Source organism: Vicugna pacos, chromosome 12, assembly GCF_048564905.1.
Source record: "Vicugna pacos chromosome 12, VicPac4, whole genome shotgun sequence".
NCBI lineage: Eukaryota > Metazoa > Chordata > Mammalia > Artiodactyla > Camelidae > Vicugna > Vicugna pacos.
The window spans coordinates 11,172,490-11,191,970 of record NC_132998.1 but is presented as its reverse complement, the minus strand read 5'-3'; the positions used below and the strand labels follow the sequence as shown (position 1 = coordinate 11,191,970).

At 44.3% G+C, this 19,481-nt stretch overlaps 1 protein-coding gene across 2 annotated transcripts; it reads left to right on the top strand.

Moving 5' to 3' along the window:
* Positions 1 to 16,332: 16,332 nt before the first annotated feature.
* ANKRD33 (ankyrin repeat domain 33) lies at positions 16,333 to 18,780 on the top strand. Of its 2 annotated transcripts, XM_072973913.1 has the most exons (4): positions 16,342 to 16,462; positions 16,640 to 16,780; positions 17,893 to 18,288; positions 18,483 to 18,780. In XM_072973913.1, the coding sequence occupies exons 1-4, from the start codon at positions 16,342 to 16,344 to the stop codon at positions 18,632 to 18,634; spliced, it is 810 nt and encodes a 269-aa protein (XP_072830014.1). In that variant the 3' UTR covers positions 18,635 to 18,780. The 2 variants fall into 2 exon arrangements, with proteins under 2 accessions (XP_072830013.1, XP_072830014.1); XM_072973912.1 differs by having other exon boundaries at positions 16,333 to 16,462; positions 17,893 to 18,769.
* The last annotated feature ends 701 nt before the right edge of the window (positions 18,781 to 19,481 follow it).

Below are 19,481 nucleotides of genomic sequence, written 5' to 3'. Positions count from 1 at the left end.
TTGACAAACTTTTCCCCACCAGTCCCTTTGCCCAGAACACTCTGCCCAGATCTTTCAGAGGGATGTCACCTCCCCATCAGCCCTCATCACAATACTAAAGCAGCCCCACACCCATGTGCCGGATGTACTGCGTTGCTTACCCTTACCTGTGTCTTCCACTGGAAGTACCACTTTCACCTTCTTCATTCACTTGGCTTGTGGTCTGTTCCACCTACCAGAATTCCCCCTTCATGAATTCAGGGATCTTGTTCTCTGCTAGCATAATGCCCGGCACAAACCCAGACGGTGCTCAACATCTCCATACATTTCAGGAATGCGGGAGTCCCTGGGAAATGAACTGGACACTGGTCCATCTGCTCAACTCTAATGGGGCTACTGCAAATCCCAGTATTCACCTGTGTTCACCCAAATGCCTCATTTTTGTAGGCAGGCCTGTGGTTCCCAGTAACAATAATCTTAGCAGCTGACATTTATTGAGCATTTACTATGTGCCAGGCATTAAGTCATTTAATTTGTGTAACAAAGTGCATACTAATCTCAGTTTACAAGCAGAGACACACCGACACATACACAGTGTGCTATCTGTGATCGGTCAGCAAACACACACGTGCATCATAAGCATTCAATTCATTGTTACTGTACAATAGATGGGTGAGATGAGTAAATATATGGCTGAGCCTGGGGCATCGAATAACTCCTGTAGGAAGGTGGAACAGAACAGGAGGACAGAGCACCAAGGAAGGGTCTGCGTGGGACACAGGGCTGGTTTGGGCCGGTGGACAGAAGAGGAGGTTTAGGCCACAGCCCACGGCCTTGCTCTGGGTCCCACAGCACTCAGGGTTGCAGCTGTTATGTGGAGGCAGGGGCGTGGGTCCTGCTGTTCCGTTCCCCACGAAGGGGTGATCCTGGACAACCACTTCCCTTCTCAGGGCCGCATCTGCAAAGTGTCAGGGGAGGCTTACACAGTTCCTAACTCCCAGAGCCCGCCACGGGATTACATTCATAACTGCTCCTGGAAGTGCACCATCCGCTGCAGAGGGCTTCCTGAGGAAAGAGATCAGGTGCAGGTTGTCAGCCTGAAAACTGGGATGAGAGCTACACTTTGGCCCTGCTGAGTCACATTCCTCTGCTGTGTGCCCCTCCAGGGCAGGCCAGGAGCTGCCAATCGTTGCATCCCCTGTCGTTGGCCTGGCACGGTTAGTACTCAGCGAGTGTTTGTTGAGTGAATGAGAATGACAAGGGGTTAAGTATGAGAGAGAATAAATAAATACAGTGATGTGTAGACACCTGGACTCAAAGATAGGGTGAACAAAACAGGGACTAGAGACACTCTCTGTCTCTGGGCTTCAATTTCTTCATCGTAAAAGACAATGGTAAGGCTTGGCCCACCTTTCTCTCTGGGCGCCAGTGTGGAGATGGATCAGATGAGATGTGGCAGGTCCACGGAGGCCCCCCTTTGCTATCTATGCCCAGCTGAAGTCACTGGTGCTCCCCTCCCCCACATCCCTGTCCCCCGGAATTTATAGATTCCTCATTGTCCTGCACAAAGGCCTTCTTGGGGAGGAGGCGGGGTGGGTGAGGAGGCTGGGGAATGAAAAAGTCAGAGGCTGAGTAACAGCCGGCCACACCCGAGGCCCCATAAATCTGCCCCAGCTCCCTGTAAGATGGACTGACTTTACCTTCACCCGGAGTGGCTTGCAGGGCTCCTGCTGCTCAGATCTGCTCACCCTCCCAGCAGCTCTGGAGCCTCAGCAAGGTGGAGGTGTGAGGGGTGTGAAGACCGCAGAGCCCCTGAGAGTGGGGGAGGGGGGAGCCTATTGTTTTATCTTTCTGCCATCAGAAAGTCCTTCCTCCCATCTTGCTCCACTCCTTTACACGCCCTGAAATTCTAGTTCACTGCTGTTGGTTTTGAGCAGAAAAATGAGCTTTTTGTGGGTATTCTGAGCTCCTTGGTGAGGGGGGTCTGAAGGTCCAGACTCCAGGAAAACAGCCTCCTCCCCCACACCGGCCTCTCAGGGAGAGAGGGTCTGCGCTGACAGTGGAATTGGCAGATGGTGCAGGGTTAACAGATGACATGCAAAACAGAATTATTCAGCTGTTCTGTCCCTTCATCTTCCCCTGGAAAGGGGATGGCCTTCAAACTGGAAAGAGACAATGCTATCAACTGGGAGGGTAGAGGAGAGGGAGAGAGAGAAGCCACAGGGAACAGGGGACTACAAACCAACACAGGAAAGACCTGGCTCAAAAGCCCATCCTTGCCCCGCACCCGCTGGGTGATCTCAGGCAGGTCTACTAATCTCTCAGAGTCTGTGTTTCTTCATCTATAAAATGGGTCAATGAAAGAACCGTGCCTTACCTTTTCACTGGCATTTATGAAGATGATGTGGATTTTTCGGTTTATAAAATAGGCTTTAAAACTTATGAAGGTATAAAACTGTAAGAGGTTACTTATAAACTGTTAAGTGTCACTCCTTTTGTTGTTAGGTTATTGCTAAAACTTTTTTTTTTCCTTACAGCAAAATAGAATGGAGTAGAAAACATCACAGTGCAGTACAAAATTTTGTAAAAATTTGCCTTTAGTTATATATATTTTCATCTGTCCTGGGGCTGGAGGTAGATGTATTTATTGTGGAAAATAGTCAAAAAAGTTTGAAAACATTCCAAGTGGAAGAGATTCTTCAGTGATATGTCCAGAAGGGAATGGTGGATAGATGGAAACCAACAACATGAAACACTCCTGGAGAAATATACATGTAATGGGTGGTGGACTGTGGAACCCCAGGCCAGGGAGAGCTGGCTCTGAGCAGCTCAATGTAACAGGTTGGTGATGGGCAGAGGGGCTTACTTAGGACCAACTTGACTGCCCTCTGGGTGGGTAAGGAGGCTCTCTTGGCTTTGTAAGATGCCTGGGGCCTGAATCCTGAGGATGCTATCCATGAGCGACTACTAAACTGTGGATACTGCTCCTTTGGCATGGCCCTGAGCTGAGCCAGAGGGAATGGGCTGGCCAGTGAGAAACTTGAACTCCTGTTCTTGGACCTCACCCCCCACAAATCCACCGAGAGTGCAACAGGTATGATGGAGTGGTGGGCAGGACCCCCCCTGCCTGAACTTCACCCATGACCCTCATCCCCACCCCCCACCCCAGGGGCCATAGTTCAGTGGGGGTGAACTGGTCAGAGGGGGCCCTAAATCAATCCCAGACTTCCTTGGCTGGCACTGAGTTACGAGCTGTGGGTTTTGTGATGTAGATCGTGGTTGGGGAGGAGGGGGCATGACCTATGTCAGGTCACATGGGACCCCCAGAAGGGGCCAGAGCTGGGGTCAGAGGCCACCTCCTCCATTCTCCACCCCACCCTGCTGGGTCCCATCCCATGTCTAGTCCTTAAACTGGGTTGGCCTGTTTCCCTACTGACCGCTGGCCCCAGCTGTACCTGCCACCAAGCCTGTACAGGGGAAGTAGGGGGGTCATGCTGGAAGAAGATCCTGAGAGAAAGGAAGAGGATGAGAAGACAGGACTTTTGGCTCCAAACTGGACCCAAGAGTTTGCTGAGCTCTCTCTCTCTGCAGATTTGCCACTGCCCTCTCCCCAAACCCCTCCCTTTTTTTCTGATTGAATTCCACTCAAGACTCCTGCAAACCCCAGACCAGAGGATTAGATGGCTGGAGATATGGCATGACAGTCAGAGACCAAGACAGAGAGAGAATCAAGCTGGTGCTCCAGATAGCGCATATTATCAGGGCTTAAGAGAGAGAGTTAGAAGGATAGAAAGATAGAAAGATCCAGACAGTGAGAGGAGAAAGATCAAAACTTGCAAAGATGGAGAAAAGTTGAAACCAGACAGAAGACAAACAGAAGGCAGTGAAGAGAACAGGGCTGAAGAGAAATTGGAATGGCAAGAAAAGAGCATTCTGGTGAACTCCTGTCAGACCCCAGCAGCTCAGAGACCAAAAGGAGGATAACCTGCACACTCCCTTCACTGTTAATTCAGAAGACTGCCACATGGAGACTCCAGAAGGAAATGTAACTGACTGAAATGCACCTGTATCACCCAGGATGTTATCCATTATCTTACACATTAACCAGCAACCTCCACTCCCCCCACCCCACCAGCATCCCTATCAGTAAAGACACACACAGGAAGGGTCAAGACCCAGGCTGGGGAACTGGGCGAGGGTGGGGAAGGACATAGAGTCCTCCTGAGGACCTGGAAGGGGCATTGCTCCAGGGTGAAGGTAAAAGAAACCTCACAAACCTTCTGGGTACCCAGCCAAATTGGCTAAAGCTGATCTACAAAAATAATTCTTCCATCCTTTGTGATTTGTGCCAAAAATGGAACTCCATCACCCTCCCCCGTGCTCCTGCCCTGCCAAGACCCTGCCTCTGCACCTGACCCTAGCGCCTTCTGCTATAGCCCCAACTTCATGGGGTGGGGATACTCTCCCAATTCCTGCGCAGGGCTGCCACCTGCTGGTTGAGAGTGGCCTTGCAGAAGAAGGACCCTTGACGAGGCTGGCGGTGGTCTGCACTGGACTAGCTGGTGGTAGCCAGGCTTGGAGGAAGAGAATTTAAAAAGCAAAACGTGAAATCCCCTTTTACCTGGATGTTCCTGGGATCTCTCACTACATGTTAAAAAGTCTCATCCCTCTCCAGTCATTCCTGAATCGTGCTGGGGGGTTCTTCAGGCCAGAGGAGAGACGGTCAGGAAATTCACATGTCCCGAGTGGCCGACACTGTGCTGGATGCACGAGACAGAGATGACCAAGGTGAGGGAGACAGTCAAGAATGAGGTCATTTGACTCTGAAAAGCACCAGAGTCAAAATATGAGCCTGACACAAAGTAGGTTTCAATGAACAGTTACTAAATGAATGAATGAATGAGTGAATGAATGAAGTACAGAGATAGCACTGAGGCATGATGGTCTGTGTGCACAGGAGAGGTTGAGGAAGAAGAGGAGGATAAAGTCAGGGAAGTCTTTCTGATTCTTTTCTTTCCCCCTTTTGTTATCAAGTAGTAATGATCCCAGTGGAAGATTCAAACATGAAAAAGCAAAGTATGACGGTCCCCTTTCATCTCTTTCCTAGTCTCCTTCCTTAAGTTAACCATTGTCAGCATTTTAAAGAGCCTCATTCTTTACAACAGTCCTCAATCTTGGCTGCACATTAGAATCACAGGGGGAGATTTAAAAAATCCTGTTGCTCAAGTTGTGACCCAGACCAATTACCTCAGAATCTCTGGGGTAGGTTCCAAGCATCACTATTTTCAAGAGTCCCCAAGTGATTACACAGTGTAGTCAGTGTTGGGAACTGCTATTTCAGGCTTTTCTATGCATTTACATACATGTAAGCAGCCAAGCTGGGTTTTTTAAAACTTTTTTGGGGGGATATAACTAGCTTTATTTATTTATTTTTTTTAATGGAGGTGCTGGGGATTGAATCCAGCACCTTGTGCATGCTAAGCATGTGCTCTACCACTGAGCTATACCCTCCCCCCCATCCTATTATTTTTTTAACAGAGGCAAAATCTGCACATGCATATTTTTTCAAACCTGTCCCTCTACTGATGAACATTTAAGTTGTTTCTTTTCTTTTCTTTTTTTTTTTTTACTAATATAAATAATGCTGCAATGTATATACAGTCTATCTTTGTTCACATGTGCTGTTTTGTGGAAGATTTCTAAAATCAGAATTTCTGGGTTAATGTGCCTGTACATTTGTTATTTTGATAGCTACTGTCAAAATGCTTTCCAAAAATACTTCACTAATTTATATTCCTCCAACAGTGTAAGCACTTAATATTATTAATCTTTAATTTTTGCTAAGCTGATGGGCCAAAAGTAATATTTTATTATTGTTTTAATTTGCCTTTTCCTGCTTACTTGTGAGATGAAACCTCTTTTCACTGATTTATTTTGGCCATTTTTATTTCTTCTATGAATTAATTACCATGTCTTTTGCCCATTTTCCTATTAGGTTGATTTTTAATTATGATTAGAGGAAATTCTACTTCCAATAACATGACTGGCTGGACTCTGGACTGATCTTTCTGAGTAAAACAGTAAAAAGCTTGTTAAAATACAAATGCAAATTATTTTAAAAGCATAGAAGAGCTAGCCAGATAGAAAGAATTTATTAGGTTAAAATCTAAGGGAAGGCAGGAATTCAGGGAAACAGAGCAAGGAAGATGCTTTAGTCTGAGGACAGCTATTGAATTTGGCAACCTTGAGCTTCAATTTCCATAGCTTTTCTCTCTGTCAGAATGAACGTGAGGAATTTCATAGATTTCTTTAAAAAGCTATGAACCCAAAGGGTATGCCCTGAATGTAAGATTGAACCCCAAATAAATTCACCCTACTGTCACCTCCAGAAGACTTTAAGGAAAGCCTCCTCAGGACTAAACTGATGAAAAGGCTCTATCTCCTCTATCCACTAGCTCATCCTTCAGCTGATCTGCAGCCCAAGTTTACATTATCTTGGGTAATCAAAAAAACCCTCCAAGTCAAGAATTCCATTTAAAGTGGAATTGGTAGTACCTCTAAGTGCCAGGCGGAAGCAAACTCACATTCCTTGAAAGAAGACATCTTCATCCTCAGCGTCAAGGAACTTCCAACAAAATTTTCCAGGGAAAATAGATAGTTCACAGTTAAAAAAAAAAAAAAACTAACTAAATAAACACATAAGGAAAAAAGACTATTAGCAAGATAATCCAGGATAATCTCCTAGTCTATAAATCCTTAATTTAATCTTATCTGTAAAGTCCCATTGCTATGTAAGGTAACATAGTCACAGGTTTTGGGGATTAGAATGTGGACATCTTTGGAGGAGGGGTGGTTATTGTTCAGCCTATGATAACAACGTTACCACATTTCACAAAGTATGAAAGCACAGAACTTTAAAATAATTAAATGGACAATTTAACAGCAGATTAGACACAACCAAAGACAGAATTAGTAAACTGAATGACAGCTCAAAAGAAATTACCTCACACAGAGAAAAAAAGAGCCAAAAAGCTTAAGGAGATGTTAAGAGACCTGTGTAATAGAACGATCAAGTTAACACATGTTTGAATGGAGTTCCAGAAAGAGAGGAAAGAAACAATGAGACAGCAGCAGTACTTGAAGAGAATTTTCCAGAACTGATAAAAGACAACAAGTGCAAAAAGCAGGATAAATAAAAATCCAAAGAAAAGTAAACAATAAGAAATCCATACCTACATTTAAGAAAAATCTTTAGAACACCAAAGACAAAGAGAAGATTTTGAAGACAGCAAGAGAAGAACACAAGCTTTAAGGGAAACAAACTGAACTCATAACAGCACAATGAAAACCAGAAACCTCTGAGATATTTTCAATGTGTTATTGCCCCCAGCAACTTCAAACTACACATTCTTTTCAAGTGTACATGAACTATTTTGCAAAATTTAACCAGACTGAACCATAAAGCAAATCTCAATTAATATAAATATTTTTAAATTTTGTATCACCATAGTGCCAGAAACCAGTAGCAAAAATGTAATCTCCATTTGTTTAACAGTTAAATATACTTAAAAATAATTCACTGGTCAAAGAGGATATAAAAATGGAACAACTAAATCAGTGATTACCAGGAATTTAAAGTCTTAAATGGTGATTTTCGAAGAAAAGAAAGGATGAAAATTGATTATCTATATTTATAACTCAAAAAATTACAAAAATAACAGCAAAATAAACCAAAAGAGGCAGAAGAAAATACATTTTAAAAGACAGGAGTGGAAACCAATCAATTAGAAAACAAGCAACAGAGAAGATCAAAAGTTCCTTGGAAAGACTAATAAAATTGTCACATTTTGGTGAAATTGCTAAAGAAAATAAAAAGAGGAGGCACAAATTACTGATATGACAATAAAAATTGAGACTTAACTATACATGTCACCTTCATAAAGAAGATATTATGAACAACTTTATGCCAATATATTAAAAAATTTGGATGAAATGGACAATTCCTAGGAAAATATAACTTATCAAAACTGACTTAAAAAGAAAAAGAAAATAATGAATAGTCCTATTACCATGAAAAATATTGAATTAGTAGCCAAAAATATTCCCAACAAGAAAGCTACAGCCTAGTTGACATCACTAGAAAGATGTAACAAACATTAAGGACCAAATAATCATAATTCCCTCATAAACTCTTCCAGAAAAGGAAGAGAACACTTCTCAACTATATGAGGCTATTTTACGAGTTATTATTTTATGCTATCAAAATTTGACAAGGGTGCTAAAAAGTGAAAATTATAGGCCAATTTCATCCATGAATATAGATGTAAAACTCCAAAAGCATTTACAGATAAATTATTAAAATCAACAAGAAAGTTTAGGAAGCTTGCTACGTATAAAATTAATATGCCAAAAATATATTCTATTAGAATACAACATAAAATATAAAACAGAATAAAGGAAATAATATATAGAAATATGGAATTCAGGAGTAAACAGAAAATATTAATAAAAATTAATAAAAAGATATTATCTACTTACCATCAAAATTGTATCTAGGAATAAATCTATCCAAATATATATAAAATGTTCTATTAGTCAACCACTTATCAGTACCTTAACACACAAAAAAAGTTGACTTCTCACTCTCTTTTTTTTGTTTGTTTTTTTGGGGGGGCTGTAATTAGGTTTATTTATTTATTTATTTTTAATGGGGATACTGGGGATTGAAACCAGGATCTTGTGCATACCAGGCAGGTACTCTACCACTGAGCTATACCCTCCCCCCGACATTCAAGATCTGCCATGTGTCTGAATGATTTATCTATACGGCAACTTGGTAATCCAGGTTGCTTTGGTCCTGTGGCTCTACCATCTGGATATGAGGCATCCTCCGCTATCAGCAAGGCAGAAAAAGAGCTGCTGGAGAGTCTTACACCAGCAAGTGAACACACTGGCTCAAACGGGACATATGTCAATTTCACCCACAACCTATTAGCCAAATTAGCCACATAGCTTTGCCTAGTTGAAGGGAACGGGGGAAAGTATAATCCTCCATGTGTCTGGAAGAAAGAGAAGAACTGAATACATGTGGGCACAATAAGTCTCTAGCACAGAACTTCAGGGAGAAAACTATAAACTACTGAGAGACATTAAAGAACATCTAAATAAACAGAAGATATACCATGTTTAAGGATCAGAAGACTCAATATTATAAAGGTATCAGTTTTCTTCAAACTGATCCACAGATTAAATAGAAGACTCTCTTATCCGGTCACAGGTAGGTGTTGGCTGCAGAGCTGGAGGCACCTGAAGGCTTGACTAGGCTGGCTGCCTAAGGTGGCTCACTCCCATGATGCTGGCGCTACTGGCTGGAGGCTGGAAACTCAGCTAGGGCTGTCGACTATAGCACCTGCAAGTGACCCGTCCATGTGACCTGGACGTCTCACAGTGTGTTGGCTGTGTCCAGAGAGGGAATAACTTGAGAGAGTATCTGGAGAGTGAGCTTTCCAAGAGACCAAGGTGGAAGCTTGGTGAAAGGCTTCTTCTGATCCAGGTTCAGAAGTCACACGTCACTACTTCTGCCATGAGTCCCTAAGACTAGTCAGATTCAAGGGCAAGGTAAATAGAACACCTCCCAGGAGGAGGAGTGCCAAAGCATCTGTGGCCATGTTCAAATATCTGGCACATTTGACAAACAGATTCAAAATTCCAATAGTTAAAAGGACCAAGACTGGTCAAGATATTGTTAAAGGAGAAACAGAAAATGGGAATATTTGCTCTGGCAGATATCATGATTTATTTTAAAGCTGGTAATTAGGACAGTGTGATTTGGGCCCAGGTATAGACAAAATAAACCAGGTGCCTTCTCTGTAGTTTCTTCATCTTCAACATATAGCTTCTACCTCATGGTCCAAGATGACTGCTTAGTGCCGGCCATAACTTCTGCAGCCAGCAGGAAAGACAGTGGAAGATGAGAAGAGCACATAAAAGATACTTCTAGAAACTAAGCACACCATCTCCAATTACACAGAGTTAGTTTAGGCCAGAGCTTAATCACATGGTCATAGTTAATTCAAGGATGGCTGGAGACTGACAAGGGCTTAATTCCCAGAATATATAAACAGCTCATACAACTTAATAACAAAAAAACACAAACAATCCAAACCAAAAATGGGCAGAAGACCTAAATAAGCAATTCTTCAATTAAGACATACGAATGGCCAAATAGGCGCATGAAAAAATGCTCAATATTGGTAATTATCAGAGAAATGCAAATCAAACCTACAATGAGGTATCACCTCATACCAATCAGAATGGCCATCATTAAAAAGTCCACAAAGGAAAAATGCTGGATAGGATGTGGAGAAAAGGGAACCCTCCTACACTGTTGGTGGGAATGTAGTTTGGTGCAGCCATTATGGAGAACAGTAGGGAGATTCCTCAAAAAACTAAAAATAGATTTACCATATGATCCAGCAGTCCCAATCCTGGGCATATATCCAGAGGGAGCTCTAATTTGTAAAGGTACATGCACCCCAATGTTCACAGCAGCACTATTTATAATAGCCAAGACATTGAAACAACAAATACCCTTCAGCAGATGACTGGATAAACAAGTTGTGTATTTATACAATGGAATACTACTCGGCCATAAAAAAGACTAAAATAATGCCATTTGCAGCAACATGGATGTACTTCTAAGTGAAGTAAGACAGAAAGAGAAAGAAAAATACCATATGATATCATTCATTTGTGGAACATTTTTTAAAAAGACACAAATGGACTCATTTACAAAAATAGAAACAGACTCATAGACATAGAAAACAAATGTATGGGGGAAAGGGGGTAGAAGGGGATAAATTGGGAGTTTGAGATTTGCAGATACTAACAGCTATATATAAAATAGATAAACAGAAATTTTATACTGTATAGCACAGGGAACTATATCCAATATCTTGTAGTAACCTATAACAAAAAAGAATATGAAAATGAATATATGTATGTATATGTATGACTGAAACATTATGCTGTACACCAGAAACTGACACAACATTGTAAACGGACTATACTTCAATTTTAAAAATGGAAAAGAAAAAAAAAAGGATGGTTGGAAAACGTACTCTCTAGCTGGGTAGTCTGTGCCCAGCTAGAACTCAAGAGGGCTCTATTACATATGTCCACAAACGCATGAAGAGATATCCAACAATATTAGTTACGAGGGAAATGTAAATCAAGACCATGATGAGTTACCACTTTATATCCTTCTGATTGGCAAAATTAAAAAGTCTGACAATACAAATGGGGAAGAAGATACAGATTCACAGGATCTCTTTTACGTTACTGGGTTTGGGTATAAATGGTACAAACAATTTGGAAAACTGTTTTGCTGTTTTCTGTAAATTCACTTTTTTTCCTCCATTCTCTACAATTTGTCTAAAGGATAAAGTCCAAGGTCAAATCTGGTCTTGTTAAACTAGAAATACTTCTGCCTTATCTAGAAATACTTCTTAATGATTTTTCTAAGCAAAAGGGCTTTGACTCTAAATGCAGTTTCAAGCATTGTTTTCAATTTAAATAAAAGTTACCTGGATTTCAAAAAGAACTCCTAAAATTGCATAATTAAATGATTTTTGACTCAGCAATTCCATTCCTAGGTATGCACTCAAAGAACAGTCTTGCATATACAATCAAGCAAGAGTGTTCGATCAGAGGCCGGGTGGACTCGGGTCTGGACACCCTCACCCTGGGCGGCATGGTGGCGACAGTGGAAGCCAGAGAAGCTGCAGGTTCCTGGGAGCAGGAGATTAGGAGCAGCTGCGCAGGAAGGGGGCTGCCCCCAGGTGAAGGCAGGCACCCCGATGTCCTGGAGCAGGGAGGAGTTGGAGTCACTGGATTCTCAGCCAGGGGGCCGCTTCCCAGGAGGCCAGGTGGTGGCCAGGATAGACCAAGGGTGGGGATTCTTCCAAATGGCGGAAGGAGCTCGGCACAGCCTTGCCCACTTCGGAGGAAAGTGGACATTTTAACTATACTCAGAATCATTAGAAGATGCCGGCTGAAAAAGGAAGATTCCAACTGTGGTTTCAAACCCCCATGCGCAGTGAATGTAAATCTCTCATGGATGGAGGTAGATGCCCACCTGTTCAAATAGCATCCTGCTGTGTCCTCTCCTTCAGGCAATCCCACTGTCCTCTGCGTCAGAGGCAGGAGGACTCCATCACTTCAGAAGAGCCTCCGAATGTTAAGACTCACTAATACTCCTTTCAAATGTGTCTTGTCTGAGAAGGAGATCAACTGCATTATTTAAAAGTTCTCAAAATATTCAGTATCAAACTCCCTGTGAAGTTCGGGAGCCCCATGGCTTATGGACCCCATAACAGGATGTAGCCTTGCGTTACACTTTTCAATTGTTTTGTAGATGTATCCAGGGCTATATACTCTTTTTTTTTTTAATTCAGTTATAGTCGGTTTACAATATATACTCTTTTTTAATTAAAAGTCTTATTTTTATACTTAAAGTGCTCTATAATTTTAAACTGGATTTTACTAAATGCTAGTATCCAGTCTGTTCTGTGTGATTCCCCAACTGACATTATCAAGCACAGGACCGCTTTTATATCAAAATGGAAATTTCTCATTAAAAAAAAAAGAATATTCTATACACAAAATGTTATGATAACTCACAGAGAAAAAAATGTGACAATGAGTGTGTATATGTCCATGAATGACTGAAAAATTGTGCTGAACACTGGAATTTGACACAACATTGTAAAATGATTATAAATCAATAAAAAATGTTAAAAAAAAAAGAATATTCACAGCAGCACAATTTGTAGTAGCATAAACATAGAAACACCTCAAATATCCATCAGTGAAGCAGCATGATAACCATGGTGTAGTCACACAATGGAGTGCCACATAGCAACTGTCACCACACAACAGTATGAAGGAATCTTAGCAATACGTTATTCAGTGATAAAAAGTAGACAGCCAAAGACTACAAATGGCATTTATATTCTTTTAAATAAAACAACCAGGATATATATGTGTAATATAGATAATATATACACTTTGAAGGAATACCTAAAGGTGCAATAAAACAGTATGTAAAGGAAAGCAACAAGATAATGGACATCAAATTCAGGATTACAGCTGCCTTGGGTGGGGAGAGGCAGGGGATATATTGGGGGAATGATGGAGTGTATTGTGAAGTTCTAGCTTTTGTGTAGAGGAGGTATTCTGGGTGCTTATTGCCTTATTAAAAGTAATTAACTAATGAACTAAACAAAAGCAGACTATACAGCGACCAGTAATGAGACTATATCACGAACTGTGATTAATCTGATTCAGCATATACGAAGTCCAAGAAAGACAAAGAGAAAAAAAACCGCAGCTACATCAGCAATAAGCAAAACAAAAACAAAAACATGAGATTTTAGTTACAATAGCAAGAAAGCTATAAAGAAGCTAGGAATCAACCTAAGCTGGAGAAAAAAAAATTAACACTATTGAAGGACATAAAGGAAAACTTTATGAAATAATAAGAGAACTCGAGCACAACATTAAAGAGAACGCAAAGTTTGTATATGATAAAGATGATGCTACAAATCAGGGGAAAGAGAACTGTTTAATAGATGGGGTGATTTCACTAGTTGGAGAAAAGGTTGGATCTTGGGTTAGTCTGCTTGAGCTGCCGTAACAAATACCACAGATTAGGAGCCTTAAACCATAGGAATTTATTTTCTCACAGTTCTGGAGGCTGGAAGTCCAAGATAGAGGTGCCAGCAGGGTTGGTTTCTGGTGAGAGCTCTCTGCTTGGACAGCAGATGGTCGTCTTCTCACTATATCCTCCCATGGTCTTTCCACTGTGCTCACGTAGGCACATCGGGGTGGGGTGGGGGCTGGGCAATGAGGAGAGAGGAGAGAAAAAGAGAGCGCTCGTGCTCTGGTGTCTCCCTTTTCTTAGAAAGACAGCAGTCCTATCAGATTACTGCCCCGCCCTATGGCCTCACTTATCTTAAGTAGCTCCATAACACCCCTATCTCCAAATATAGTCACAATGGGGGTTAAGGCTTCAATATATGAATTTTAGGGGGAATTGAACTTTTTATCATGTACAAAGAATAAATCTCTATTTGTTTAACCCACGTGTTAGTTAGGGTCCAACTGCAGAGAACAGAAATAAATCTGGCTAGTTTAAATGGACAAGCAGGCTCTAGGTGCAGGAACAACTCCCCACTTGGAGAGGCACATGACCCCTGCTTGTGATCAGGAAAACAACAGTCAGTACTTCAGGAAGCTGATGATTCAGGAAGCTGCTCACCAGAACCCCCCTGCATCTGTCACAATCTGTGACAGCAAAACGGATGTTCTATGCTACTTAGCTGTATTCCAAATTTATGCCTCACACAAAAGCAGAACCTAAATCACAGATTCCTAGCTCACAAGACTCTGGGAGGTGCTAGTTCAGCTCTCCAGCTCACAACCGAAGGCACTCCTGACTGATACACTGCACGGAAAGCAACAAGGACGGATGCCCAAAGCAGCCCTGAGTGAAAAGAACAAACATAATGAGCTCTGTAGCACAATCTAAGGTGTTAGTCAAAACATAACACAAATCACTACCTTTTTTCACTGTAATGTATTTTTTCAAGGATATATATGTCAACTGGTAAAGCAAAGGAGAAGCATGGGCTGTGGGGATCAGGGATGAATGAGATAAACCAAATAAAGTAAAAGAAAACAAGAGACACATCGTGATATAAACAGAAGAATATGATGGGCTCCATTTTGGCTCCACACCAAAAGTCCAAAACCAATTCACTAAATTTAATATTTAATATTAATTTAATAGTTTATTATTAATGTAAGAATTTATTATTAATTTAACAAGTATAAATACATGGTTTAATTTAAATAATCAAATTTTAATATTGATACAATTTTAGTATTTCACATCTAATTTATCACACCAAAACTAATCCATTAAACTTAATATAACGTTTTTACCCCTAATTAAAGTAGTTCTTTATGTTTTAATTTCCCTGAAACCTCAAAAAAAATAGGTCCAGGAGACCCCTGGAATTCCCACTCCCCAGTCCCAGCCCCTGTTTAGTGAGATGTCTCCCCTCGCACCCTCTCCCACCACCACCCCCTCACCAAGCCCCACTCCAACAGAGGAGGAAGGGCTAAGTTCGGAGACCTTGGAACCCCTCCTATTTCGAAGGGCCGGTTTCTGGGGAAGTCGGTGTGTCCAGAAGGCGGAAGGTGAGTGTGTGGGTGGGGCGGAGGGTCTTTCTCTTTGAGTTGCCTCCGCGGGGGAGGAGCCGCCCTGACTCGGGCCCCGCCCACTCTGGGCAGGATCTGGGGCGGGTCTTGGTTGGCTCCGCTCTGAGAGCACTTACCCCGCCCGGCCCCCCATCCCCAACTGACCCGGCTTGATCCAGCTCAGCCCCGAGGTGTTTGAGGCAGCCATCTGTTACCTGCGTTGCTTCTTGGGACGAGATAGTCCCCCTCGAGACGCTCCAGAGACCTGGTGAGTGTGCTGCCAGGAGTCTGGGGGATCCTGTGGGCTCCAGGCTGGGCCCCAGCAATGACCACTTCCTAGGGATCCTCCCAACCCTGGGTAAGGTCCCCTGGGAAAGAGAAGACCCTTCCCTGTCTCCTTGGACCTCACTAGGTTCCTCACTTACAGTGAATGACTTCTGTCTTCTTAGGGCTCTTGTCATTCAGCCTCCTTGCCTGGGCCTTGTCCTCTCTCCCAGGTGGATAGGACAGGACACCCTGGCGGAAGGAGGCTCTCCCCAGGGCAAGGTGGGCGATTTGCAGGGGCTGGAACTTGTCTTGGGATCCAGAGAGACAGTGTTGCCTTCATTCTGTGTTATAGATGCCAACTTCTCGTCCCCAGGATGGAAGAGGAGGAGCTGCCATTGCAGAAGGGAGGCCTGGACACATCTGAGGCTTTGTCCTACCCTGACAGTGAGACCTCTGCCCCAGGCTGCATGCTGGGGGCCCTGTACTGGGCCTGTGTCCGCAATGACCCTGCCCAGCTCCAAGCCATGCTGGACGATGGAGTCTCCCCAGAGGAGGCCTCCCAGGTGGACGGCAATGGGAGGGTGAGCTACCCTGGGCGCTTCTTGGGGCAGCAGGGCCACCTCTGTGTCCTCACCACACCACACTCCTCCTGAGAGTTTCAGGTCGACACCCACTACCTGAGTCCTCAAAAGAAAGGGAGAGGGTGGGGTTGGGGTTTCACAGGGGCTGGGGCATCTCTGGGACAGATGTGGGTTTAGAGGGCACATGGCCCCCATGGAGCTCCTGGAGGAAAACACAGGGGCTGAGCTGCCCCTCCTCCAGACAGGCCTCATGGTCGCGTGCTACCAAGGCTTCCAGAGTGTGGTGGCCCTACTCAGCCGCTGTCCTTTCCTGGATGTGAACCAGCAGGACAAAGAAGGGGACACAGCCCTCATGCTGGCTGCCCAAGCAGGTGCGAGGCTGCTGACCCCACCCTCTGCCTTTACCCTCCTCCAGACCCAGCCGCAGCCCCACACTCCTTGCACCCACATTCTCCTACCCCAGACACAGCCATGTTGGGTGGAGGGTGGGTTTGGGGCTTCATCATCCCTTTCCTGAGTAACCAAGCCCTGCCTTTCGTGCCTTGCAGGCCATGTGCCTCTGGTGAGTCTTCTGATCAACTACTACGCAGGCCTGGACCTGGAGCGCCGGGACCAGCGGGGACTAACGGCGCTGATGAAGGCTGCCATGCGGGACCGCTCGGAATGCGTGGCTGCCCTCCTCATGGCAGGTGCTTCGGGCCTGGACTAGGATGCGTGGCCTGCAGTTCCTCCACCATGCCCCTCCACCAGACACTAAGTCAACTATCATAGTTGCAGTGAGGAGAGAGGTGGAGACGGAGCATTAATCTAGGCTGATCTGGAGGAGGGAAGGGTGCTGGGGCTTCTCACAAGCAACAAAGTTGATAGCTCTATGTACATTGTGAATGATGGTCCCAGAAAAGAAAGCTCGGGAGGATGGATAACCTAGACCAGCTGAGAAACTAATACAAAAAAGGCTTGTATCTGGAACCAAACTCTTAGGTTCTTGTCCTGGCTCTGCCACCAGCTCAGTGACCCTGTGCAAACAGTTTCCTTCTCTGGGCCTCACCAGTGTAGTGAGGGTCATGGCCTTCTCTGGGCTGCTTTCCAACTCAGACAAGCTAGAGTGCCAGGGATGCAGTGATGTGTAGTTGAGACGTGTGGCCATACGGAGTTGTTCTGGGTGAAGTCCACACTGCCTGTAGCATCTAGGGCCCTCATTACTCCCTGAGAGGGTGCTGCCCTGTGATGGTCACTCTAGAGGACCCCAGCCTCCAGCTTTTCCATTTCCCATCCCATCAGACTGGGTTTGGGGTGAAAAGAGAGGAAGCTCCACACCCCCTCTTTTGTCTCAGAGTGACTGCCACCCCCACCCCTACCAGGATTAGGGGGCTATGGTGATGAAGAGAAAAACCATGAGTGGGAACCAGCAGGGCCCCCCTCCACCTGCCCCAGAGGGTGCAGCTCAAGCCACCCCCAACCCCATCCTGGGTAACTCACACACAGCCCCTCTGGTCAGTTCCTTGGTTCAGGAGGCTTCTATTCTGCTCCAGATTTGGAGACCTACAGTCGGCCTCTCTGAAGTCTTTTTCCCTCTCTGGACTCCAATTTCCTCATAAATCGTAAACCAGAGGTTGGGGTCTGGGACTGGTACTGTCCCTGGGCTGCAGTCACTGAGGGCTCCTAGATTCCAGCTGCAACAGGATGGGACTCTGTGGTTTTGAATCTAACCTAAATTAGTCCTTCTGCTAAAGAATCTGCCTTTCTGCAAGTCACCATTCCCTGTCCCATCCCATGTCACCCCTGTGGCCCCCCTATCCAGGTGCTGACCTGACCGCGGTGGATCCTGTCCGGGGCAAGACTGCGTTGGAGTGGGCATTTCTGACTGACAGCTTTGACACAGTGCAAAGGATCCGGCAGCTGCTGCGGCGGCCCCAAGTGGAGCAGCTCAGCCAGCATTATCAGCCTGAGTGGCCTGCCTTGCCCGGGCTTGTGGCCCAGGCCCAAGCTCAGGCCCCCCCATCTCTCCTTGAACGACTGCAGGCCACCTTGAGCCTCCCCTTTGTCCAGTCTCCTCAGGAGGGGGGTGTGCTGGACCACCTTGTGACCGTCACAACCAGCCTAGCCAGTCCCTTCCTCACTACTGCCTGTCACACCCTGTGCCCTGACCAGCCACCTGCACTGGGCATCCGAAGCAAGTCTGTGCCAGAGCTGCTAGGCACTGCCCCACCCCCTCCCCCAGTACCCCAACCCCCGCAGGAAATCCCTGGGCCTCGGGTCTTTGTCCCCTACCAGGGCCCTCAGGGTGTGTTGAGCATGTGCCCTCAGTGGCTCCAGCCCAGGGATAGTACCAGCCCCAGGCCCCAACCCCCCAAGATCCTCCTCTCCAAGGCCCCCTCATCTTTCATGCAGTGGAAGCCAGAGCCCAGGTCTTCAGGGAATCGAAGGCTGGCCCTTCCTCTCTGGAGATACCAGGAGCTCAGGATGGAGAGGAGGAGGCAGGAGGAGGCTGGATTGGCACAGAGCCAGGGGAAGATGGGCTAGGCTGGGCTGGGAGCAGGTAATCAGGCCCCTCCCTTAGGCTCCTTTGTCCTCTAGAGCCTCTTCTACCTTCCCATCCACCTCTGTCTAAGTGACTCTATTCTCAACCTGTGTACAAGGTTATTCATACAGCATTGACTGCAGCAGTAAAAGAGTGGAAACAACCTAAGTGTCCATCAATAGGGGATTGGCTAAATTGATTTTGAGTGTAAATATTGCACACCCATATGATGTATTCTATACAGAGGCAAAATGAGAGTAAGGAAGCTTTTTATGTTCTGATATGAAACCAAGTTCAAAATATATTAAGTGAAAAAAAACAAAGGTGTGGAAGAGTCTGTATGGCATGCTACTATTTGTCAAAGTGAAATTTGCACCAAGATGAACTTGACTGATATACATATGTAGTGAGTATCAAGATTCATTTAGCTGCTTAATGAGTAACCCAGTAGGATGGATCAGAGGAAGAAATGAAGGCCTATTATTGACATTCAGGGGAAAAAAGAATGCTCGAATAAGACTGCAAAGTTAGATACACAAAGATTAATTCCTACCTGACAATAAAATCATAATTGTTTTTTTTTCCTATCAGACAAAAACAATTTGCTATCAATCTTCTACAGATTAACCTCTTAACTTTATAGAGTCAAGGCATTAATCAATAGTAAATAGTAAATCAAACAAAGTTACTTCCCCTAGATGACCCATAGGTGGGGTTATTAGCCAATGATCTAAAATACTTCAGAAAGGGCATTTAGTAATTTTTTTCTGTGCCTTACTTATAAGTTTTGGATATTTTTCTGAACACATTTGTGGCTTGTTTATTTGTAATAATAAAAGCAACCACTTCCAATGTGCTTACTGTATACA